The 25752-nt window shown below is 41.9% G+C and overlaps 1 protein-coding gene across 19 annotated transcripts in view; it reads left to right on the plus strand.

Moving 5' to 3' along the window:
* NRG1 (neuregulin 1) overlaps nt 1–25752 on the plus strand; it is a 503801-nt gene that overhangs the window by 342587 nt on the left and 135462 nt on the right. For 18 of the 19 annotated variants that reach the window (XM_083593317.1, XM_083593316.1, XM_083593320.1 and 15 more), the window contains one exon: nt 22153–22336. In XM_083593317.1, the coding sequence (XP_083449443.1) occupies nt 22153–22336 (184 nt within the window). Of the gene's footprint in view, nt 1–19166; nt 19185–22152; nt 22337–25752 lie in introns of those variants that run through there. The other variant, XM_083593311.1, reaches the window with a different exon arrangement.

Here is a 25752-nt window from a genome sequence, read left to right on the forward strand (position 1 = left end):
GCCTGGTGCCAAACTGGAAAGAAAGTGCCTACCTCCAAATGATGTGTCACTGATTTTTCTGTTGAGAAAGGAATACATTTGGTAAAGCTAAAAAGGTAAAGGACCCCTGGATGGTTAGGTCCAGTCAAAGGTGACTATGGGGTTGTGGTGCTCATCTTGCTTTCAGGCCGAGGGAGCCAGCGTTTGTCCACAGGCAGCTTTCTGGGTCATGGGACCAGCATGACTAAACCACTTCTGGCTACATCGGTACCCATTTATCTACTTGCACTGGAGTGCTTTCAAACTGCTAGGTTGGCAGGAGCTGGGACAGAGCAACAGGAGTTCACCTTGTTGCGGGAATCTGAACCACCAACCTTCTGATTGGCAAGCCCAAGAGGCTCAGTGGTTTAGACCACAGCACTACCTACATCCCTTTCTTATAGCTTCCTAAGATCTGTCCCCACTGCAGTGTCACAAAACATTCAGGACAAACATTTTCAGGCATATATGGTAGTGCAAATGTGTATCATCTGGAATAATTTGCCTTTTCCTGGTGAAATCTCCTGGTGGAGTCAATTCACATAGCCTAAAAATGGGGTTGTTGTTGTTGTTTTAAGTAAGACGTGTAGGAATCTAGAATGGCATTTCTCTTATTGCAGTCTGGCTATCACATAATCTTTTAATGTTGCTACTCCCCTGGTGCATTTTTCTGGCCACCAGAGGGTGCTCCAGGAGCAGCACATACCAAAACGCAACCTTTTATGCACTTACTTTTCCTATACTCATGTAAAATAAGAATTCAAAGTCCAGGCCTTGCATGTTCCACACCTCGTGCTTAACATTTTTGGAAGGTTTTTAATCAATCCCCAGTCACTAGCTGTAATATATATCCACACAGAGATCTTCGACTACTTTTTCCTTTAAGTCTTGCCTTTTTATACTATAGTCTACTGCCTTTACTTTAGTTTGAAGGGGTTAGGAAATGCTTGTGTATTGTTCTTAATATTCAAGGGGAAACACAATTTGTTTTCTTACTGCAATTGTTATCTGGCAGGCAATAAGGCTTAGTGTGTTGTTTTCAGTTGAAACAATGGTTTTTAAAGTCTTCCCGCCTCCCCTGGTTAAAATTGTAGAGCACATGAAGTTTAAATACTTAAAACAAAGAAAGAAATGTGTTTAAACCAGTAACCAAGCAGATGGGGAACTGTTAATATGATAAAGTAACCATAGGTTCTTGCAACAGTTGGTATTCTGTAATGTAGGGGTAGTGGAAGAGTCCTTGCTTAGTTTCCACATACACTTTTTAAAACCCATTGTGAGCATTTACTCATTGCATGAGGAAGTGCCTAAGCAAACATTTTAAATCATTAGTGTATACAACTGCAGGATTTTGGTCACATTGCCAGGACATGCCAGGCCTTTCAGATCACTGTGACAGCAAGGAGGCAGCTGCTTTCACTAGACAGCTGTTCAGCTGTAGAGTTAGCCTTGTGTATTTTACTGGAACCATATAGTTCCATGGGGTTTTTGCGTTTGTTTTATGTGCATCAGGAAAGTTTACTAAAAGGCTGTTTTTAAAAAGTTGCCATTTTCAAAAAGTTAAAAAGCTCAACAGAGCTATACTGGTGCGCATGTGCATACATGTGCTTTCACATACACATGCACACACAGGTGGACTGGACTTGGCATGCATTCTGATCCGATCTCATGCAATATGATTATGGAATAGGTTCAATGTGAGGTCAAAGGGATGTTCATGAACATGCTGTCCTTTTTCATTTCAGAGTCCTTTTTTTTCAGCTCCGCTCTGGTATTTATGTTTACTTTATATTTCTGCTAAGGGGAAAGAAAACCCATCAGGGATTGCTGAGTGTGTGGCCAGTTTCTTTTCTTCTTTGCCTTTATCCATACAGACACAAGACCATATATATATATATATATATATATATATATATATATATATATATGTGGGGTAGCCATGTTAGTCCCTTCCAGGAAAATATTATCAGGAGTCCTGTGGCACCTTAAAAACAAATGTACAGACTTAAGCGCAATAAAAAATGCAGTCCATACATAAAATGAAATCTTAATTAGCAGGTATATAGAGGCGAAAATTGTATGGTCAGAACTGAATGACAATGAGATACGAAATAACAGGATAATTAGAACTTTAAAATATGTTACACCGGCAAATCTTCAACCTTTTACAGTAGCAGAGATTATTGCAGTGGGCTAGGAAACCACTTGAAAGGAGCAGTCGTAGATAGATAGGTCTCATGTTCTTCATAATTCTGTCTTAAATCTGCCGACACTTTTGCCAGGAGCCATCTTTCACAGTGCAAATTTATGTTCTTGTTATGGTACGCATAATATATTTCACGTTCTTTAAAACACTAAAGTAAGCTGAGGCTTAATAAAGTTATAACGATTTTATATAGTTACATTTTTTTACAGTGCTGATGTATAAAACCACCCCATGACTTAAATTTCCTGTAAATTTCATATCTCTAACAACTTTATTCCAGCCATGTCATCTGTGTGTTTTTTAATAGTCTTAACTTTGGCTGATCAAAGTGTGTAGGTATTGATCTCAACCTTAGGTCTGATTCTGAAGTTATTACAAGCTGCTTTTCTTAGACCAAGTTTAGGCATTATGTGCTTAGATCAGCAATACTAGCCAGAGCTTCAACTAATAAGGGGAGTAATTCCCCAGCAATACAGTTGTTGGCCTAAAGTGAAATTTGACATGGGGAACTTCAGAGTTGCCTCCTGCAGTCAGTTCTAATACCAAAATGGTTGTGTTTTGAAAGTGAAGTTTCCATTGCCTTGGTAACCTATCATAGGTAGCTGCAATCTGCTATTATGTTCCTTAATATTATTATTAAAAAGTAAAGGACCCCTGATAGTTAAGTCCAGTCACAGACGACTCTGGGGTTGTGGTGCTCATCTCGCTTTACTGGCCAAGGGAGCCGGCGTTTGTCCGCAGACAGTTTTTCCAGGTCATGTGGCCAGCATGACTGAGCCGCTTCTGGCGAAACCAGAGCATCACATGGAAATGCCATTTACCTTCCCGCCGAAGCAGTACCTATTTATCTGCTTGCATTTTTGGCGTGCTTTCGAACTGCTAGGTTGTCAGGAGCTGGGACCGAGCAACGGGAGCTCACCCTGTCGCAGGGATTTGAACTGCCAACCTTCTGACCAGCAAGCCCAAGAGGCTGAGTGGTTTAGACCATAGCGCCACATGCAAATGCACTCTATGTGGTTGGTATGGAAGCAGCAGTTAATGCGGAATCCGGAGACGCAGCTATACAGCTGCAAATAAAACGTTTTAAGTGTGTTTTAAATACAATATACAATGTGGCACTAGATGGCAATGGTGAGCCTTATGGAAAATTCAACGTATTTTTTAAAACGCTTTTTTAAAAAAAATTCAGAACAGTTTTTATATGTGTGTGGCTTCCACCCTGGAGTGTGGTTACTGACAGGAGCAAAATCTTGTCAGCATATTACACCTCTGCCCAAAGATCTGCATTGGCTGGCTATTTGCTGGAAGGCCAAGGTCAAGATCATACTAGCATATAAAGCTCTTAACAGCCTGGGGCCAGTTTACATAAGGAGTGACATTGCCCCCCACTCCGGTATGCCTGTTTAATAGCTTTGATCATCAGAACTTTGCAACCTTGCACTTGTCCTCTTCACATCTGTAAGTCATTGCAGCAGGGCAATTTGTGCTCTGTCTGACACCAGATGCTTCCGTTGTGCTGTTTTAGATGCTTGGTTTCAGCAAGCCTGTCTAAAACATGTAAATAACATGTGTGCATGTTTTTAAATTTTGTTCATTTTATTTGTACATTGCTTCTGCCTAGCTGCTTAAAGGGTAAAGGGACCCCTGACCATTAGGTCCAGTTGTGGACAACTCTGGGGTTGCGGCACTCATCTCGCTTTATTGGCTGGGGGAGCCGGCATATAGCTTCCAGGTCATGTGGCCAGCATGACTAAGCCGCTTCTGGCGAACCAGAGCAGCACACGGAAACGCCGTTGGCAGGAGCTGGGACCAAGCAACGGGAGCTCACCCCGTCATGGGGATTTGAACCGCTGACCTTCCGATCGGCAAGCCCTAGGCTCTGTGCTTAGAGAGGCATAATTGGCCCTTCTATGCACTGCCTCCTTCCAATCTGAAATATAAGGGACAGGGCCTTTTCAGGTGCAGTTGTAGAATACCTTTTTAGAGAAGCCAATTTGGCACTATTGCCATTGGCCTTTCACCATGTTGTAAAGATGTGTCTCTTCCACAGCATTTGGCAGGAGAGCTGTAGAATAATTAAACATTTCTTTCATTCCTGGCTAATTTCATCTTTTTGGCAAACCCTTAACAATATTTTGCTTTGTTGTAACAAGTTTACCGAGATTAATTAGCGGGATGTATGCATAGTTTGTTTATTAAAACATACTTAAGTATAACAGCAATGTACAACCCAAAGTAGCTAATACGTTAGTTTAGGTGTGGCTGCTTTGAGGCCCCTTGAGCTATATCTTGTCTTCAAAGGAATTTTATCAGGCTCCCTGCGCCAAATTTGTATCCATCTGTGGTTCAAAAACTAGGGGGGGAGGTTTCTCATTGTATTGGTACACAAAAGGCTTACCTGCCCTAACCCTTCTTCCAATTCATTTTTGGAATGAAAGAATTGAGTTCAAAAACGTTTTCCACCCAGTTGCCTGGAGACAGTGTCAACTTGCCCCAGATAAAGGGATGTTTCATTTTTGGTGTTTTTCATATACACTTTGCTGTATATATGGTACTTTGATGTGGCACCTTTAATTGCCAGTCTGCCTCAAATATTTCATGTAGGACATTTAATTCCTTAGCTGCCATTTACCATCAAATCAGTGACACTGTGCCATGTGTATCTGTGAATCCCTTACTACTAGCTTATGAAATTGGTCAGACATTTTCAGACTGCAGTCAAGTTTTTGGAGCTTAAGGTAAAGGTAAAGGTAAAGGGGACCCCTGACCATTAGGTCCAGTCGTGACCGACTCTGGGGTTGCGGCGCTCATCTCGCTTTATTGGCCGAGGGAGCCAGCGTACAGCTTCCAGGTCATGTGGCCAGCATGACTAAGCCACTTCTGGCGAACCAGAGCAGCGCACGGAAATGCTGTTTACCTTCCCGCCAGAGCAGTACCTATTTATCTACTTGCACTTTGACGTGCTTTCGAACTGCTAGGTTGGCAGGAGCAGGGACCGTCGCGGGGATTTGAACCGCTGACCTTCAGATCAGCAAGCCCTAGGCTCTGTGGTTTAGTGACTCAAAAAAACCATCCCTGGCCTATTGCATTTGGGTAAATTAGTTGGCATTTGTCTGTTTCGAGAGAGAATGGAATGTGCCTCTGAGGGTGAAGTCAAATGCTGTAGAATCACAGTGCTTGCTGTGGCTGCAGAGACTTGCCTCTCACATTTTTTGCTATGTTAGCAGCACTGAAGTGACCTTGTCAGGGCACAAGCCTGGGCTGCCCAGATGACAAGACCTTCCTCTCAGCCTCACTGATGTGGTCCAAAGGAATGCAGAGCAATACATTTAGCACCAGCTTGGCTTCAGGAGTTGCCAGAAGGAAGCATACAAAGTGCCACCCAACCATCTTAGGGACCCCATTCCAGATTTGTGTAGGGTTTACTCCTTTGCCTTACCTTCTTCCGAAAATGGCCCACAAGGCAGCGAGTACAGATTTTTCCTCAAGAGTTTACTCCCAAAGCCTTTCTCACAAATGAGTATTGCCGCAAGACAGTGGGGGTTTAGGACCAGAGTTTTCTCTCTCCTAGATGAGCTACCTTCCCCACATTTTCCTCTACAGCTTGTGCAGTGATGGTCTTCTTGACTGTTTGGACCCACTATTGCTCTTGTCCGTTCAATCCACCAGAGTCTGTCTTCGCATGCAGGGGAAGTCCCTAACTCAGGGGTCAGCAACCTAAGGCCTATGGGCCACAAGTGGCCCATGGACCCCCAACACTCACTCAGGGACCCCCGACGCCCACTCGGTCAGCTCCTGTGCACTGCGCTAAACCAGTACGGAGCAGAGCGGAGACCGCCTTCCATGACGCTAACCAGCTTCCCATTGGCTACAGAAAGCTCTTGCAACCAATGGGGAACTGCGCACGCCTCCTCCGTGCTGGAAGGAGCACTGGAAATAGCATTTGTGCATGCATGCGTGCGCGCACAAACACACACACTCCGGCCCACCACGGCATCTGCGGGACCATGAACTGGCCCAAGCCACAAAAACTTTGCCAACCCCTGCCCTAACTCACCAAGGGTTTGAGACCCATTGGCTACCCTCACCTGCTTTTGCCAGCCAATCAAAGCTGTTTCCTGGGATGTGGCTGCTGTCACATACAGACAGCTTCTAAGAGCCACAGGTGAGGAGGAGGAGGAGGAGGAGGAGGAGGAGAGTTTGGATTTGATATCCCCCTTTGTCACTACCCGAAGGAGTCTCAAACCGGCTAACATTCTCCTTTCCCTTCCTCCCCCACAACAAACACTCTGTGAGGTGAGTGGGGCTGAGAGACTTCAGAGAAGTCTCGTTCACCAGATTACGAGTCTACCGCTCTTAACCACTACACCACACTGGCTCTCAGTGAGAGCTGAGTGCAGCGTGGGGAGCAAAGGTGGACAAACTAACCCCAAATGGAGCATGACATGCCCCCCACCAGAGGTACTGCCCCTCCCCTAACACCCCATGAACCCCATCTTGTTCACATTTTATTTCCCAGTTTTGCTTAATATTTCCACATTGTGTGCGCATATTCTTTTCCTCACAGAAGGAAGGAAGAGGAGCTAATCCTGAAACTGTTTTCAGGACTATGTAGAAGGTAATTTAATTACATCATAGACTCTGTCACCACCTAGGTAGGGGTGATGGTGAAAGAAAAGCCTGTGTTTTAAAATTCTGTTTAATTTACTATTTCATTAAACCTTTGGCACTTTAGTGAGCCAGGCTCCCTCTGGGAATGGTTCTGTGAAATTTGTCAACAGCTGGATCACACAGATTTGGAAAATGTTACTCTTCTTAATGAAGAAAAATAAGGACTACTGAAACAGTTTCATGTTTTACTCTATTTCTGCATTAATTCTGCAATAATAACCTCTTTTTTTCCTAGAGTGATGTGGAAAGTCATCCAAACCTGCTCAAAAGCAAAAATTTCTATTTCTGAAAATAGCTAGTTTCCTTACCCCCTTCCTTTGAACTGAAATTGATTCAGATTTCCCTTGACAAATTAGATGTCAGGCATCATTAGGGCTGGCTAGTTTCATGGTGGATTTGTGACTAATGACTCCCACTCTGAGCAATGACTATCAGTTTTCATGGAAAAAGTCACAGTCCAGAACAGAAAGAGAATAAACAAAAGTACGTAGCGAAATGCTTTGAACATGTTGTCTCTACCCCACCCCCAGCTGCCCCAGAGAAAAAGCTTGAGGTACTGAGAGAGAGGTCTGAGGCCACTTACATTCAAAAATCTTGTCCTGCATAAACTGTCAACATTAGTATAAAGGTAAAGGGACAGTTGAGTCCAGTCGCGAACGACTCTGGGGTTGCGGCACTCATCTCGCTTTAAAGGCCGAGGGAGCCGGCGTTTGTCCGCAGACAGTTTTTCTGGGTCATGTGGCCAGCATGACTAAGCCACTTCTGGCAAAACCAGAGCAGTGCATGGAAACACCATTTACCTTCCTGCCGGAGCGGTACCTATTTATCTACTTGCACTTTGTGCTTTCGAACTGCTAGGTTGGCAGGAGCAGGGACCGAGCAATGGGAGCTCACCCCATTGCGGGGATTCAAACCACCGACCTTTTGATCGGCAATCCCTTGGCTCTGTGGTTTAACCCACAGCACCACCCGTGTCCCATCAACAGTAGTATAGGTAATAGTATTTTAAGTAATATAGGCAGCCTAGTTGGGCTATTTTCTCATTGATAAATAGGAAATTCATCTGTAATTGTTAACATCAATATTAATTTTGCCTTCTGCCCCCTAACCCCAAGTATAGGAGGGTTGTTTTTTTTTGCCCTTTTTTGTGATGGGACTTGAACCTAGTTGATGCCACTGAGAAACTGTCTCAGGCCTCAGATTCATGACATGCATTTGTTTGTTTTCACACCTTCTGCATCTATTGGGAACTGCTATCCACGTTCATTTCCCAATACATGTATCATAAAAAGGTGGCAACTGCTAGCTCCTGGAGGAAACATAACCCATTTGTGAAAGCTGTATGGACTTCTGCCAGAAACGGGGGGGGGGGGGAATCACCTCTAATTTTCTTCCTGTCTTTCTTCTTTCACTCTTGGTGGCATTTGAAATGACTTAGGACTGTGTTTTATAAAGTTCACTTTTCTGAATTAAAATTGAGTCGGCTCTTCACATTTTAAACCTAAATGTTAGCTTTTTGTATGTATCAGAATAAGAATTGCCTTGCTTCAGAGAAGCCAGCTGTTTGAAGCAAAAAAACAGTTACTGCTTTGGTCATGGCTTCCTGTCATGGAAAAAGGTGGGATATAAATTATTATTATTATTATTATTATTATTATTATTATTATTATTATTATTTATTATTAGCTCAGAGCTCATGCAGAGATTCAGCGGTTAGCCTCCTCTGAGGACAGATAATTCTAAGTGCATCTGCATTGGGAGTGAATGAATGATTCAATCACATCCAGTACAGAAAGCCACAATAAATACCTGCCCCTAGGACAGCTTAAGAAATGATGCAGAAGTACAGTGGTCATTTCCTCTGTTGCTCATTACTTTGGTCTCATGTGAGCCTTATTTGTGTGGAGGGAGGCACACAGAGTTCACAGAGCACACTGTTGAAGAATTACTGATGATGATGATGATGATGATGATGATGATGATGATGATGATTTATTTATACCCCACCCATCTGGCTGGATTTCCCCAGCCACTCTAGGTGGCTTCCAACAAAAAATTAAAAATACAATAAAACATCAAACATTAAAAAACTTCCCTAAACAGAGCTGCCTTCAGATGTCTTCTAAAAGTCAGATAGTTGTTTATTTCCTTGACATCTGGTGGGAGGGCGTTCCATAGGGCGGGCACCACTACCGAGAAGGCCCTCTGCCTGGTTCCCTGTAGCTTTGCTTCTTGCAGCAAGGGAACTGCCAGAAGGCCCTCAGGGCTGGACCTCAGTGTCCGGGCTGAACGATGGGGGTGGAGACGCTCCTTCAGGTATACTGGGCCGAGGCCATTTGGGGCTTTCAAGGTCAGCACCAACACTTTGAATTATGCTCGGAAACGTACTGGCAGCCAATGTAGGTCTTTCAGGACCGGTGTTATGTGGTCTTCCATAATAATGACTTTCATAATTACCCAGCCTTGTCAGTGTTAGAAACTTAGATATATAAGCTAGGTTCCAAATGGCACCTTAAACCTAGGTTACGGTCACCACAACAGAAAATCTATTCGCCAAGGGGGTTGGACTAGATGACCCATTGGGTCCCTTCCAACATTAATTCTACAATTCTGTGATCTCAGCTACATTGCTTGACTGCTCTTACAACAATTGACTTGTCCCAGTATGCAAGGAGAAACACACACAGTGGAAACAGAAATGGTATTAACTATGGACTAAGGCAGTGGTTTTTAAACTGTGGTGGCCAGCCTGGTGCCTGGAAATCTCCATGAAGTCCAGTTGGACCCATGCCAGTTGCAAAACGCACCTGGTGCCTGGCTAATTTCTGACACGGCTTGTCATTCCAGCCTTGTCAGCAGTGCCTAGATATTGTTGCAATTTTCGTGAAATTTTGAATTTTCAGCAGCAAGTTTAGTTTTGTGTAGGCAGAGAGTATCTTTTAAACTAATGACTGCCTCAGAATTTTGTCAGAGAACAATATGTTTGCCCACTGCTGTACCTCTTTAAAACATTAAACCTTCAGTTGGAAGCACAAGGCTGCAAATGTTTGAAGGAGGACTGTGAAAAGGGCATTTTATGGTGAACTCTTTGTCAAAGAAGGGCTGGCATTCCATTTAAGTACATCATATAGAAACTTGTTTAATATTGTTCCATTGGAGAATCAATTCATATTTTTTCTCTGAGTATACTTTTATTGTACAGTGGCATAATTCCAGAAAGCTGTTTTAATTGATTGGTGAATTCAATTTAATACACACACACAGTGAAAGCTGTGTATTGCTACAAATATAATAGAGGTCTTAAACCAAGCTATTCAGTAGTGAAAGCTTTAAAAAGCACCACAAGTCCTTTCAGTTACTTTCAGAAATGCATTTCTCTCGATTTTAGACTGCATGATAGACTTAAGAACATTGTAGTCAGCAAGTACATTCCATCAATCTACCACTAAGATGAGGATAGTTAATTCATTGCCTCTTAATAAGTAAACTCTGCAGAATAGTCTTCTGAAAATTGATACAATGCTACATCAAGACATTTGTAGTCTTAATTTGAGAAATACTGAAAATCAAGGGTTGATTACAGGGAAATTGTTACCTTCCCAAAAATATGTGACTTCATACAGTATGTTTATAAGACAACCTTGACCTTTCCTCCTTAGTTTAGTTCACATAAACCTCTAGGTAGATCTGCTACTTAAAAGACATTGCATAGATTGGTGAGCATGCATGTTCAACCTTTGTTGACTGTGATGCAATATCACATGATTGCTTGCATGTATGAAACAGCCATTATAGATCAAACACCACAGAATTTTCATTATCACTTCAAATAAATATGGAAGTAATGATTCTCAATGGGGGGAAAAAACCATACACTTATCTCTGAGTAATCAAAGCAATGAACAAGCATTTATGAATCAACCATATGAAAGCTACATTGGAATAGCATATTCTACAGAAAAGGCTGTGGAAAATTAGCAAGCAACTTCATAGTAATTTCCACCATTCTTCACATCCCACTCCCCGAAACTGTAGATGAACTCAAAGCCTAATCAGGGCCATAAGTTTGAGTCTGGCACAGAAATCAAATTCTCTACCTGATGAGAGCATTTAATTCGTGAATCAAGAGCATATGGGAACTATACACCAGATTCTAGATGGACTAGCTACATGTCTTCATCTGTACTGGAGAAGAACCTTCCATTGGAGAAAGCAATTATCCTATATGCTCGGAAGCTTGTTTGCTCTTCCAACTGGGGAGCTTGAAAGTTTTAATCTTTTATTTCCTTATATAGCTTTGTATCTTCTTGGTTTCCCCTCAGTGTATATCCTCCTTGTAGCCTCTCTGTGGGCTCATTCAGTTGATCAGCAACTGCACAGTCCTCTCCTTTCATGTGGGACGTGCTTATTTGAAAACATCTCTTCTATAACTTAATACTACAATAGGATCCATACTTTTGAAGTTTTGTTGTGTGTAGAGATTTTTCACATAGAACTGCTTTCAAAGAAGTAAGTCATGTGCAGCTTTAGATGTATTTTGAGAAGACTGTACCACATCAGGTAATGTATGCTTGATTATGATGGGGAGGAGATTATTATATCCCATACAGCAAGCTCAGTGTTTGCCTCTATCTCTCCCCCCCCCCCTCTTTTCATATTATTTAGATTCTGGGTTTAGGGCTTACTGATCAGAAGGTCGGCGGTTCAAATCCCCACAATGGGGTGAGCTCCCGTTGCTCGGTCCGTGCTCCTGCCAACCTAGCAGTTCGAAAGCATGTCAAAGTGCAAGTATATAAATAGGTACCACTCCAGCGGGAAGGTAAACGCCGTTTCCGTGTGCTGCTCTGGTTCGCCAGAAGCAGCTTAGTCATGCTGGACACATGACCCAGAAGCTGTACACCGACTCCCTCGGCCAATAAAGCGAGATGAGTGCCACAACCCCAGAGTCGCCCGCGACTGGACCAACAGTCAAGGGTCCCTTTACCTTTACGTACATATGACAGAGAACTCTACAAGCCACATTCCACCCCCCCTTAAATTTAATAGAACATAATACTAAACTTGAGAGACCAGTATTCAAAACTAGTTCAGAGGAAAAGTAAATTTATGGACTCTGACTGAGTGGTTTAGGTAGAGTCTTTTAGGACTAGCATAGTGACCCGTGGAGGAAATGTGAAGGGGAAGATAAATTAGTGCAGAGTTCTTGGGGGCAGCAGTGACACAAGTTGTAATGAAATTAGACATATAGCGAAGGGGAAGGAAACTAAGGAGACTATGTATGAAAAACTTGGAGGAGGTTGAAGCAGGAAGACGGAGCTAGGTGGGAGCATGAGGGGGAAAGAGAAAGGATGTGTGAGTGAGGAAAGATCTGTAGCGAGGAAAAGTGAATGCAAGGGAGTAGAAACTGGAAATGCAGCAGCAATTGTGGGAGGTATGCATTGCTTATGAGAGTTGGGGGCTCTGTAAGGGGAGGATGGGGCTGAAATCATTTCAGGGGGCCTCGTTGTGCTCTCCCCTACTGTACTGAAGCCAAAATTCTTCTGCTCGACCTCATCCTTAATTTACTTTACCTAGCCAAGAAGTCTTTATGTGCTCACTATGGCAACAAGGACTCTTTGCCTGTTTCCTCCTGAAGCCAGTATGAGCATGGCAAGTCCGTCTGACTGTGGGGAGAGCAGCTGTGCAGCAGAAGGAAGTTGCTTGACTGCAGTAATCGTGTTTGGCAGGTCAAGGGTGATTCCTTGCCTGCGGGGATTTGTACAATGCTGTGGGCTAGCAAAGCGGTGTTATAATAACCCCCAGATGTTTCCTCTACTTTCAGTGTATATGTTCTGCATAAGCCTAAAAATTAGTCCTAGCATAGGAACAATGAGAATTTGACCAGGGTGGGTGGGTGGGAAGAAGAGAATAGCTGTTTGTTCCTTAAGAATTGCCTTTTCTGTACTGTATATTCTGTACTTCTTAGTACTGATGGCTGCCTGCTTTGAAATAGAAATCTTTCAGTATATTTCGTACTTGTGGCATGTCCCCAGAATAAGCCATTCAATTTTGATTTCATTTGAACACATGCATAACACTCTAGAAACTTTAGATTTTACAGTTCGGGCTTTGTAATTGATATTTAGCCATAGCTAATACAAAAACCACCAAAAAGCAGGTTTCCATTTCTTTGTCATACTGATATATAGACAGCTTGATATGCTAAATCTTCTATACAGTGGTACCTCGGGTTACATACGCTTCAGGTTACAGACTCTGCTAACCCAGAAATATTGCCTCGGGTTAAGAACTTTGCTTCAGGATAAGAACAGAAATTGTACTCCGGCGGCGCGGCAGCAGTGGGAGGCCCCATTAGCTAAAGTGGTGCTTCAGGTTAAGAACAGTTTCTGGTTAAGAACAGACCTCCAGAACGAATTAAGTTCTTAACCCGAGCTACACTGTATTACACTACAAAGAATCTAGCATCAAACTGGATGGTGTATATAAAACCGAGAGAATCTCTAGTTTAAAACACCAACTATGTTAACTTTCATAGTTCAAAATCTTGATAGGAATTCTACTCTTGCCCATCTTCCTCTCATTATCTCCCCCCTTTTTCACTTCCTCTCATGTATTGTCTACATTTTAAACATCAAATTGAAGAAAACTGGTTAGGCTTTTTTTTTTTAACTCTGGTTTGCATGAGATGGATTTATATAGTTGAAAAATTTGAGTTTCTAATGCAGAAGTACAGACCTTGTCCCTAATGATATATCACTGTCTTATTGACAGAAAGCATCTCTGACAGTAACTATATTTAGCAGCCTCTATCTCAGTGCAGGTTTTTGTAATCTTATAAACTTACTTCTTTCCTGTGATGAATTGCAGGAGTTTGCATTTCCTTTTGAGGCTTTACAAACCTACTTTCATACTAGTTTTTTTTATTATTATTCTTTATTGTTCTTATACAGCACAGGCCCCCTGGGTAACCCAGAAAAAACTAATAAGAATAAAATAACAGAATAACTCTCCAAATGTGCTTTTTGAATTTCTTCTAAAGCATTGAAGTCTGAAATATTACATTGTCAAAACTTGGTTTAATCCTGTCAGGATTTGGGGGGCAGGGGAAATACTGTTATGCTGTTTCATTATATCATCTACAAATTCCAGACAGAATCACAGCCTAGATAATGACTTGATCTACACTCTGCAATAAATAGTTGACCTGGGTCTCATCTTCCTAGAGCAATGTGTGTCCCTCTCTGCTTCTCTCTGTGTGTGGATTCATAATTCTACCAGCAGGGGGCTAATGATGTGTGAGATTAGCTGAGCTGCTTTTTCCCTTTAAAAACAAAAACCGCCCAAAAACATTTCTATGCCTTGCCCCCCGCCCCCCACATTTCTCTTCCTAATCACTTCCTTCTAAGCATCTTCCCATTTCACTTTTGTCAGGTCAATATCAGTTTATTGATCAGGTTTACTGAAACAAAATGCTGGAGAATTACTGGCTGTTGGATCATAGGCTCATAATTTGTAGAGTTGGAAAGGAGCCTGGAGGGCATCTAGTCCAACCCCCTTCCATGCAGGAATCTCTCGCCCAACGTGGGGCTTGAACCCACAAACCTGTGATTAAGAGTCTCCTGCTCGATCAGCTGAGCTGTCCCAGGCTTCTCCTTGCTTTATCTAACTGGGGCTCCACACTGAACTATGGAAAAGGCAAACACGCCTCATTGAGGACTCAGTGTAAGTAATCTGCCTTTTACCTTGTTAACTATGTATTGGGGAGAAAACAATATTGATTAAAAACTAAGCTATCTTCGATAAAATAAGGTTTCAATGTATATTCCAGTAAAACTAGAATCATCCAAATGTTCATGGTGCTTATGTTGCATATATTTAAGCTTTAAAAATACAGGCTCAGTAAGATTCTAACATACTCTAGTCACTGAGCCACCAGCCAAGTTAGCAGTGGTGCTCATATTGATTTCCTAATAAACTGTTTTTTTTGCTGCAGATAAATGCACAGCATTCCTAGTAATTCCCTTCAGTGTCCTTTTCAGAAGCATCTTTACAACCATAAACCTCCAACGATATAAGTTAAGGCAGCTTCATAAACCATTAAGGAAATTAAGGCAGGATACATTCTCGTAGAAAAAGCCCATTGAATCATGCATGTGTATTTAAAATACTTAGTTGGGAAGCAGTGGAGCAGATATTTGCTACCATTTCTCTTCCCTCCCAAGCCATAATGTCCTAATTGCCCCAAATTAGAACAGTTTTCTAAATGCATTGCTTTTGCTGAATTTGAGCATTTAGAGAGAAAATACTTACTACAACATCAGCAATGCTATGCCAACAATTATATTACACCAGCATTGCAAGGATGTTGTGCTGGCATTGCAAGTAAATGTAGCTTAATGTATGTTTATATTCAAGGTGCCAATAAATAAATTAAGTTAAGATTGTGTGAACAATATTGTTTAACTTGGGAGGTAAACTCCGGCTGATTCACACTGCTCAGTTTCTCATTGTGATCAGGTACACAGACACAACTGCATAGAGGTATCTCAATGTACAAAACGGGCGACAGATACAGTAAGTTCACAGGCATTTCTGTCACAGCTACCCTTTTTTTGCAATAATGCAGATGGCTGTCACTTTAATTGCAAAATATGCACTGGTTCACACTAGCTTTCTCTATGCAGTTGTGTGTCTGCTTAAATGATTACATGTAGACATTCAGCAGCTGTTGGTCAGAAATGTTTTCTTTCCCTCTCTCACAGCACTAGAACTCTTGGAGATCCAGTGACGCTGAGTGTTGGAAGAGTCAGGATGGATAAAATAAAGTACAGTGGTACCTTGGTTGTCTAACGTTATCCATTTTGGGAGTCTGTCCGACTCCCGGAACCGTTCGAAAACCAAGGCGCAGCTTCCGATTGGCTGCAGGAGCTTCCTGCACTTAATCAGAAGCTGCACCGGACGTTTGGCTTCCGAAAAACACTTGCAAACCAGAACACTCACTTCTGGGTTTGCAGCGTACATGAGCCGATTTGTTCAAAAGCCAAGCAGTTCAACAACCAAGGTAAGGTTGTTGCAAGGGACCCCTAACCATTAGGTCCAGTCGTGGCTGACTCTGGGGTTGCGGCGCTCATCTCGCTCTATAGGCCGAGGGAGCCGGCGTACAGCTTCTGGGTCTTGTGGCCAGCATGACTCAGCCACTTCTGGCGAACCAGAGCAGCGCACGGAAACACCGTTTACCTTCCCGCCAGAGCAGTACCTATTTATCTACTTGCACTTTGACGTGCTTTCAAACTGCTAGGTGGGCAGGAGCAGGGACCGAGCAACAGGAGCTCACCCCGTCGTGGGGATTTGAACCGCCGACCTTCTGATCGACAAGTCCTAGGCTCTGTGGTTTAACCCACAGCGCCACCCACGTCCCGTGACAACCAAGGTACCACTGTACTAATTCATGCAGCACATAGTTAAACTATAGAACTCATTTCCCCAGGAGACAGCGATGGCCACCAACTTGGATGACTTTAAAAGACGATACATTTTTTTTCTCTCTTTATAATGTCTTTCATAATGTTATGTTGGAAACTTTCTCTAAAGTCGTTTCCTGGTGTCTGCCTGATGCTCTTCTAAGAAATCTGTTAAGAGTATATTGATCCTGTACTATGGATTTTTTGTGGCTTTATCGCGTGTAGTAATTCACCTAGCAAGGGTAAACTTGTCTCTGAATCAGGTGCTCATTTACACACTCATGAATTTAATTATGAGTGTATTTAAAGTCTCAGACTTGAGATTTTGAAATACAAACACCACATGGATTTAAGCAGGTCTGAAATTAACGTTGCTTTATTTCCATACCAGAATGGTTTAAAAGAGCGCATACCCTTGAGCTTGTTTTGGATTCTAAATATATACTTTGCCACAGAGAGATGTGGATGTAGGTTAACCATTTTAATGACTGCTGCCCCTACCATCACTCAGCGAGGTTAGACAGCTATGTGAGACACACATTGAACTTAGGGGTCACTACCCCAAACATGAGACTTGTTCTTTAATTGGTCCATCCAGCTTCTCTCTGTGTTTCAAAGACAAGTGTGAAGGACATATTTAAGGACACTGGAGACAAGAGGAACAGGTCTCCTGTTCCAGGAAAGACCCAATACAAGTCTCTTGCTTAGGAATGGATGGGAAAATGTAGAACTGGCTCTGAGACTATATGAGTAACTTTTAAAAATGCATTGAGAGGGCTTAAGAGGATAAATCTGAATGGTTATTTCCCTCTACAAAGCAAAAGTAGCTTACCATTTAGATTATTAGTCTCCTTTATGTTTACAAAGCATCTCTAGACCTCGGAAGCGTTTTCTCCTCAGAAGTCTTGGTTCTTACTAAGTCTTGAGATCATTACCTAAACAGTTTGCAAATTTGTGAGAAAGTTGAGTTTTACCCCTCACTATCATACAGGGGCTTATTCTGTAAGTTTTTGGAATGATTATAAGGCCTGTTATTTTTGTCCCATCAAAATAACTGAACAAAATTTAAAGGGTTTTGTTTGTTTTTTAAGCAGTCATGAAGATTGGCTGTCTGGCCATGTGGTACTTAGGCACAACCCCTTAAAAAAAAACCTGCACAGATAAAATAGTTTCTGGATCATGTCTTGATTTGAAAAGAGGCAATGTATTAATTCTATAGCAACCTATTAGCCTATGGGCTGTGTAAAACATAGCAATTTACCAAATGTTAAGGAATGCAAAGCAAGCACACCTCTTATGAGAAATGCAGACACCCCTCCCTTCCTTCCTTCCTTCCTTCCTTCCTTTCTTTCTTTCTTTCTTTCTTTCTTTCTTTCTTTCTTTCTTTCTTTGTAGCTCTCAAAAGAGGAAATAGATTATGTGCTTGCTTTGCACTCATTAATATATGGTAAATTGCTAAGTCTTAAATATGGATTTAGGAGCTCCACGTGTGGTTTGGGTCCCCAGCATTTGGGACTTAAGAGTTCTTTATTGACTTTATTGCTTGCTTTGTTTGTTTTGAAGGTTAAATATGGTCTAAGTAACAACATTTATATCTGACGCTCTCTGTGAATTTTCCATTTTCATCCGGAGAGATTTATGTTTTACTGCATATAGCAATATTCTGTATATTCCAATAAAAGGAATCACTTTACCTACTGTGGATGTTTCAGAGGTTCATTGGAGAAACCAGAGAGTTTGGCAGCTAAAGCAGAGAGTTGAGGCACATAAATGTACTGGGCAGTAGTGTATTGGGAGAGGGGGATGTGCCTAGGGTTAAGTCTCAGTGGAAACCACCTTCTGCTCTGAAAGTTCTGTTATCTATCCGACATGAGGATTTGACTTAAGTAACTTAATACAGAGGCACATGCAAAACTTCTCTTCTCTATATAGCAAATGTTTTTTCTGTATATACAATCTCAGCTATTATGATTAGTCAACTTATATGGCAAATAAATACGGGATTTTATGAGAACTGGTTTTAGATACTGCATTATGAATTATTTTATTTTTATTGTATACGGCCTTGCAGATTTTTAGGCAAAGGATAGTATAAAAATATATCATAAAAAAGATATAGGAGATCTGAGTGCTAGTGACTGACAGTGTGTTCAGTGAAATAAATTATGAAACTTAATCCCAGTTCATGTTAAGGACCAAGCTGGATCCTCCATTATTTTATCTTGAAAATTTTGTTATTTGTTATTTGTTTAGTGGAAACAATTTTTTTACCAGGTAGGTTGTATATTGCTACTACTGCTTACTACTTAATATTTAACATTTTCTGTACACTAGAAAAGGGCTGGGAGATTCTCCTCTTAAGCAGAGATACTAGTGTCAAAGCGTTAATTTCCTTAGATATGCCTATACTAAATTATGCCATTAAAAACAGCTTGCAGCAGATTAATGGCTGATCCTGTTTGACTTTAAAAAACCAAACCTCTCTCTTGTCAAGAGGAAGACATTATGATCAAGTATATTTGCAGAATGTGGTTAAACTGTCTTTACTAACCACAAGCTATAGGCAAGCAGTTGGCAAGCCGCATCAAGCAGTTGGTCCCTTACCTTTCCCGCCCCGACCTGGCCACAGTGATCCATGCGACAGTCACCTCCAGGCTTGACTACTGTAATTCACTCTACGTGGTGCTGCCCTTGAAGCTGTCCCAGAAACTCCAGCGAGTGCAGAATGCTGCAACCAGGCTCCTCACGGGTCTCTGCCATGGGAGCATATTCACCCAGTGCTTTTCCAGCTGCACTGGCTCCCGGTGGAGTACAGGGTCAGATTTAAGGTGCTGGTTTTGACCTTTAAAGCCCATCACGGCCTAGGACCCTCGTACCTACGGGACCGCCTCTCCCGGTATGCCCCACGGAGGACCTTAAGGTCCATAAATAGCAACACCCTAGTGGGCCCTAATGAAGTTAGATTGGCTTCAACCAGAGCCAGGGCCTTTTCAACTCTGGCTCCAGCCTGGTGGAATGCTCTGCCTCATGAGACCAGGGCCCTGCAGGATCTGCTTTCTTTCCGCAGGGCCTGTAAGACAGAGTTGTTCCACCTGGCTTTTGGCTTGGAGCCAATTTGATTCCCTTCCTCCCTCTCTTTCTTTTTTCCTTTCCTTCTCATCCTGTGATGAGGCTGCAATTTAATGTTTTAATGTTTCCATATTTTAATTGTTGTATTTTAATCTTGTTTTTAAATTGTATTCATTCAACTTGTTTTTATTATTGCTTGTTAGCCACCCTGAGCCTGGCCTTGGCTGAGGAGGGCGGGGTATAAATAAAAATAAAAAATATTATTATTATTAAGGTTTGTTATGTTAAACAAGCATGATGAAATGTGGTGCCTTACAAAAGACCATTTGCCTACAAAACAATGGCTACAGGAGTTTTACAACCAGAGAAAATCATGATATGGTGGCTGTTTGAGCTGGCCAATCTTACTTTTATTCAGAAGTAGGCTTCACTGAGTTCAGAGGAACTTCCTCTCAACTTAGGTCTGCAAAGGCAGCCAAGCTTCGTAATTTGCAGCACACTTTCTTCCCATGCACCTTCCTTTGAAGTTTAACTTATCTGGCCTTGCAGTATTGTAAAACCACAGCAGCTAAGTGACTAGTACAAGGTCAGTCAATGACTCATGATGGAGCAAAGAATAGAACTGTGGTCTGCCAAGTTCGGGGCTGATTTCTGCAAGATCATTTCTCTCATTTCTTCCTGGGTAACCCGGGCTGCTTGTTACTTTGGAAATTAATCATGTTAAAAGAGGGACATGGAGGATCATATTGAGGGGGAAGTAAGAAATCTCTAAGGTAGATTTGGATGTCTGTCTGTCTAGTTTTTTCCCCGTTCCATATGAGACTGTGCAGTATTTCAGTGAATTTTCAGGCATGGAATGTGTATGAAACATGGCTCACTTTACCTTAATATGAACACCGCTGCTTTGAGGATAGTCCCTTGGGCATTCTTAACAGCTTTTCTTTCTTTCTTCTTTCTCTCTGAGTTTCTTTTTGACTGCCTCATGGCATATCATGTAAAGTTACAAAAATTATTTTAAAACAGCTCTGTCCAATGTCTTCGTGCTCTGCGAAGGATCAGAACTCCGCAAGTGGTGCATTTACCTTATAAGCAAATTGATTTGCCAGCAACGTTTGCTTTAAAAGGAGCTATTTTTCTAGAAGCTGAAAAGCTTTATTCTTAGGATGTCATTCCTGATGTTCACTAATTGTTATTTTAGTTGGTGAAAACTATAAATGCTTTCGCGTATTAATTGGTGCATAATAGTAAAAAAGGGGGGGAAATCAGATCATTTTGGTATGTGCTCTTTTAACAAATGTTGGTAAATGTCAACATTATAGTAGTGGGAATTGATTAAAGTGGTTGCAAAACATTTGAAGCCTGATAATATTACTGCAAAAGTGAAGAGCTTAAAGCAGAGAGTTTTCTGTAACAAACGAATATGAACCATCAAGACTTAATCCAAATAGATTTCTGTTCGGAATATTGCATTTGCTATGTGAATTGAGTGACAGCCTAAACAACAAATTTATTATATCAAAAATGTAAACCATTCTCACCTAATTTATTATTAATAGGATATATTGAACCTAGGAACATTTTCTTTCATTTGTTTCAATGGTGAATAACGGACTAAGGCTGCATCCTACCATTAAGGGCTAGCTGAGGGCATTGAGAAGTGGTTTAAGTTCTGATGGAGTTCTGCAGAGAGTATGCTGCCTGCACTACTGAATATGCCTGAACCCTGAAAAAAGCTGGCTTAAATGTCCCAAGCAGCAGGAGGGGGTAAACAGAGGTGTTCAAGAGAAGTTTGGGGTTGCCAAGAATCCATCAGATCCAAAGCACCCTCATTTTTTCTCTTTCACAGGGATAGGCCTGACCTTCCCTCTGTATACGCTACAATCAACTGACATACTTCTTTCCAGTTTGAATGCACCATTAGCTATTGGTTTTGTATGCACATGTGCTACAGGTATCAGTTTTTCCCAAGCTTGGGTCTCCAGCTGTTTTTGGACTACATATCCAATCATCCCTAGCCACTGGTCCTGCTAGCTAGGGGTGATGGGAGTTGTAGTCCACAGAAAAATAACAGCGGGAGACCCAAGTTTGGGAAACACCGGTCAACGTTAACACAAAGTGTTTAAGATCCATCTGCACGGTTTGTATTCTTGAAAATTCATAGAGGGTTTTTTAAAAAAAGTTTTAAAGTGCTTTGGGTTTTTGGGGTTCTGATGCCAAAGTCACCAACTGTAGTGTTGGGGAGATACCTGTATCTCCCATCTATTCGTTGCTACTTTGCAGTAGATGCTTGTATAAATATGTGGCTTTATAATCCAATGAAGTTAGTCTCCCTACAAAATATTTCACCTCCCCAAGTAGCAATAGATGTTTTAAAGACATGCTAAAAAGAACATTATTTTTGAACCCATGCAACTTTAGTTACACTGAACATCCTCATAAACTTTTTTCTTTTTGTTAAACTACAATTTCTTCTTTGTATGTGATAATACTCTTAATATATCCACATGGCTACCATGAATTAATGGTTCTCATTTGTTCCCTGGCTCTTGATGCTTGACTCCTCCACCCCTCTCCTCATTATTCTTGTAAAAAAAAAAATGTCAAATGATCTTTATGAATCTTAGAACACCCTGAATTGTTCAGATGAGTCACCTTTTGTCTTTGAAAGGGGAAAAACAAGAGCTAACTAGTCACTTAAACATTCTTTTTTCTTTCTTTCTTTTTTAGCTGTGCCTCCTAAATTGAAGGAGATGAAAAGCCAGGAATCAGTTGTGGGTCAAACATTAATTCTCAGATGTGAAGCCATTTCTGAGCACACCTCTCTCAAATTCAAATGGTTAAAAAATGAAAAGGAAATAACAAAAAAAAATAGACCAGAGAACATCAAGATCAAGAGCCCAAAAAAACAAAAGTAAGTATACAGTGATGTATCTAAGAAGCTGAGTTGTAAGAGGAAAAATTGAATTATTCACCACAGAGTGGGCATCTACTGCATTAATAACCTCCTTCTGCCCAACAGTGTATTGTGATGTGTGCAAATTAATGGAAATAGGTTATCACTTCAGTTTCACTGAATGGTTTTATGATGGTGCTGCTGTTATATCTTGCTTCATAATGACAACATTGTAGCTATTATATAATCCTTGTTCCAAGTCACATACATTGCTTTATCGTTATTATCCATATTAGCATCTGTTGGAAGAACCAAACTGTTTTAAACCCAATTAGGAAGATTTGCATCCACAGTGCTTTAGACACACAAAACATAATAACTCTTTGGGGAACATGTTGAGGCTTTTCATTTTTTTCTTTCTAGGTGTTGTGTTGTGTTGTGTTCGGAAAGGAAAACATTCCCATCCTGTCTTGGACGCTCATGGACCTAGACCAACATTAGCTAACCCAGATGCCCTCCAGTTGCTGAGCTGGAGAAACCAGTTGGCAAAGACTGGCCTAGACACTATTAGCAGAGTCTGTGAATATGTGATCGATCTCAGGTCCATGGGTGTTAGCTCTAGTTTTTATTAATGAGGCTGGATCAGTTTTTAATCATTAATAATGGTGATGTCCATATCCAAAGCTACTATCATACCACAATGACATTATCCAATTCGGGCATTTTAAAAACCCCGTTTAGCTATGAAACTCAATAAATCTCGTAAATAGTTGGTTGCCTCACCTACCTCACAGAAGCTAAAATGTTAGTGCAAACTACATGAAAAATAAGCATTTCCCAAAGAAAATTATATTTTTTTGTGCAGGCAAGCCTGAGGTCTGCCTCCCATATTTGAGTAAAGGTGCACATTAATTCCTACAGTGTTTTATTTTCATTGAATTTATATCCCACCCTTTTCTCCAAGATGCTCAGGGCGGTGTACATGATTCTCTCCCACCCCACCCCCTTCACTTAATCGTCACAACAAGTTATGCTGAGAGGCAGTGACTGGCCCAAGGTCAACCAGTGAGCTTCATAGCCAAGTACAGATTGAAACCCTATTCTCCCAGTTTCTAGTTCAGCTCTCTAACCACCACACTGTGGCCCCAAGGCCCACCCCCAGAATAAAAAACACGGACACTTATATTAGTTTAAGTTTTTGGGCAAATTTTGGCCACAACTTTATTGAAATACAATCACGTGAGCGTTATTGGCTTAGGCATTGATTTCCCACTATAACTGACTCCACCTCTCAGGGTGATCGTCAAATGGGGTAAACCAAACAAGGGAGCAAGGTCGATGAGGACCAACCTAAGCTCACCCCGGGGTTCCTGTGGTCCTGGCGTGGCCCCAGCCCCTCAAGCAGACTTCGGACGAGATCCAGGACCCCCAGATTTCTTTAACGGAATGCCCAGTTCCTGGAGGGGCAGGTGATGGCCGCACCTCCCCTCCCCACAATCCAACTGAGCCAATGCCTAACCGCCACCTTACAAGTTGTGACGATTTGCTAAGGAGTAGGCGAAAACCAAATGGCTAAAGCCAATCTGCCAAATGGAAAAAAATTCCTACCCAGACCCTGTTCCAAAACAGGCGACCCAAACCAAAGCAAGGCCAAGCGACTCTACCTAAACTAGGGAAGGTGGGCGGGTGTTCAGCCGTGCAAATGCAAGTGCCCCACTTGCATCCCACTGCTGTTTTTAAAGCCCCTGGGATCACGCCACCTACTGGCTATTGGCTAAAACAGCCTGGCATGATCCCCGGGGATTGGCCAGGACTTCCTGCTCCTCCCCCCCCCCCCCATTTTAACCCTGTCAGGTGAGCTCTTGGGTCCCGAGAGCAACCAGGACCCTCTGTTATGAGTATCCCATTTGCAAGACAGGAATATTAGTACAGTAGTTGGTTGAGCCTTGCTTTGCATAGTCTTCCACAGAGGTAGTAATATGCCATGGTTCTTCCTTTGCAATTCCTCTTCTAGAGATTGCCTCATGCAGATGATAAGAAGCAAAGCTATTGAAGATTGCCTTTGCCAAAGTAATGTCAGCATGCACTGGGGAAGGGGAGAAGATGGCTTATACTTTAGTTTCATGTCCTTAGATTCCCAGGTTCATGAAACATTGGTGTTTTTAGTGAGTTCTTCCTGTTCAAATGCTATTGGATCAAGTATCAAGGCACATATGTCCTCCATGCTGCTGATCTTGGCATATGTCATTTGCTAGAGGGAGAAAGAGCAGAGCTTTCGTAGCTTCATTTCGAAGAACTAACATGTGGAAAGTGCTTATTGTCATTGCTGCAGTACTCCATCCCACACAGCAGCCAGAATCAAAGAAAGCACTTAACCTTTTTTTGTGGTACACAAAACATTTTTTTGCTGCTTACAATTAAAATCAGATAAATGCTCTGTTGTCCTCATCTGTCATTGTGTCAAAGGTAGTGACAAATGGTTTGGTAAGAGTCTGCAACCACAAACTGAGTCTGATTGATCGTGGCAAAAGTATTTTTAAGAGTTTTGCTCCATGCCTATGCAGGGAAGGCTGGCGGAGGAGACATCACACCTGTACTTTATCAACTGTGCCTCCTCCAGGATACTTCATGCACTACCAATGTAGATGGGAGGGCCAGGAAGGGCATTGCCATTGTTCATAGGGATGCAATCTCTCACTAGTGAACTAGTCTCCTTAGGAGTCAGGTACAACAAGTTGTACCTCGTATTGAGCCAGAGAAAGAGAGAGTTTGGTTGTGCCACCCACCACAAGTCGCCAACATTCTCCCTCTCTGAGCTGGCAAGGGTGACATCGTTCTGGGAAGAGGATGGGGCGGGGACCCAGACTTCAATTCTAGGGGATTACAACATGCATCTTGAGATCACCTTAGGAGGGCTGTTTTGGGATGTCATGGCCACCATGAAAACAGGGAGCTGTCCCTGTGGTCATTTATTTTCTCTTTCTCTGTATTTCAAAATTCTAACAAAAGTCCATATATCATGGGCCCAGTTCAGATAATATGACGTATCTGGAATTTAGTTATTATTTTTTTTTGCAAATGAGACCAGTAGATGGTTTTGTGGCATGTTAGTAGTGCTGTTGCCCTTCATGGATGGAGCACCCCTAATTTTTAGCATCTCTTTTTGAATTTTCTTGCAGCATTGAAGTGACCATTTGTTTTCATTTTTTTTACAAGGACGAGCAAAATATATCCCTGCCAAAGGCTGTTGGTTTGTTGAAGCCTTAAAATGCAAAACAAATGACACACTGTTACTTGGAAACCAGCGGAGGATGACGTGTACTGAACTTTTAGTACAAATATGTGTTATCTTTTCAAAAGCGATAATAAGCCAAAAACGGTGATTTCTTCCCCTGCCCCCATTTGCGAGCAGAATTCCCAGAAGCCTTTACTTG

This window comes from Podarcis filfolensis (assembly GCF_964270895.1).
Source record: "Podarcis filfolensis genome assembly, chromosome: 17".
Classification (NCBI taxonomy): domain Eukaryota; kingdom Metazoa; phylum Chordata; class Lepidosauria; order Squamata; family Lacertidae; genus Podarcis; species Podarcis filfolensis.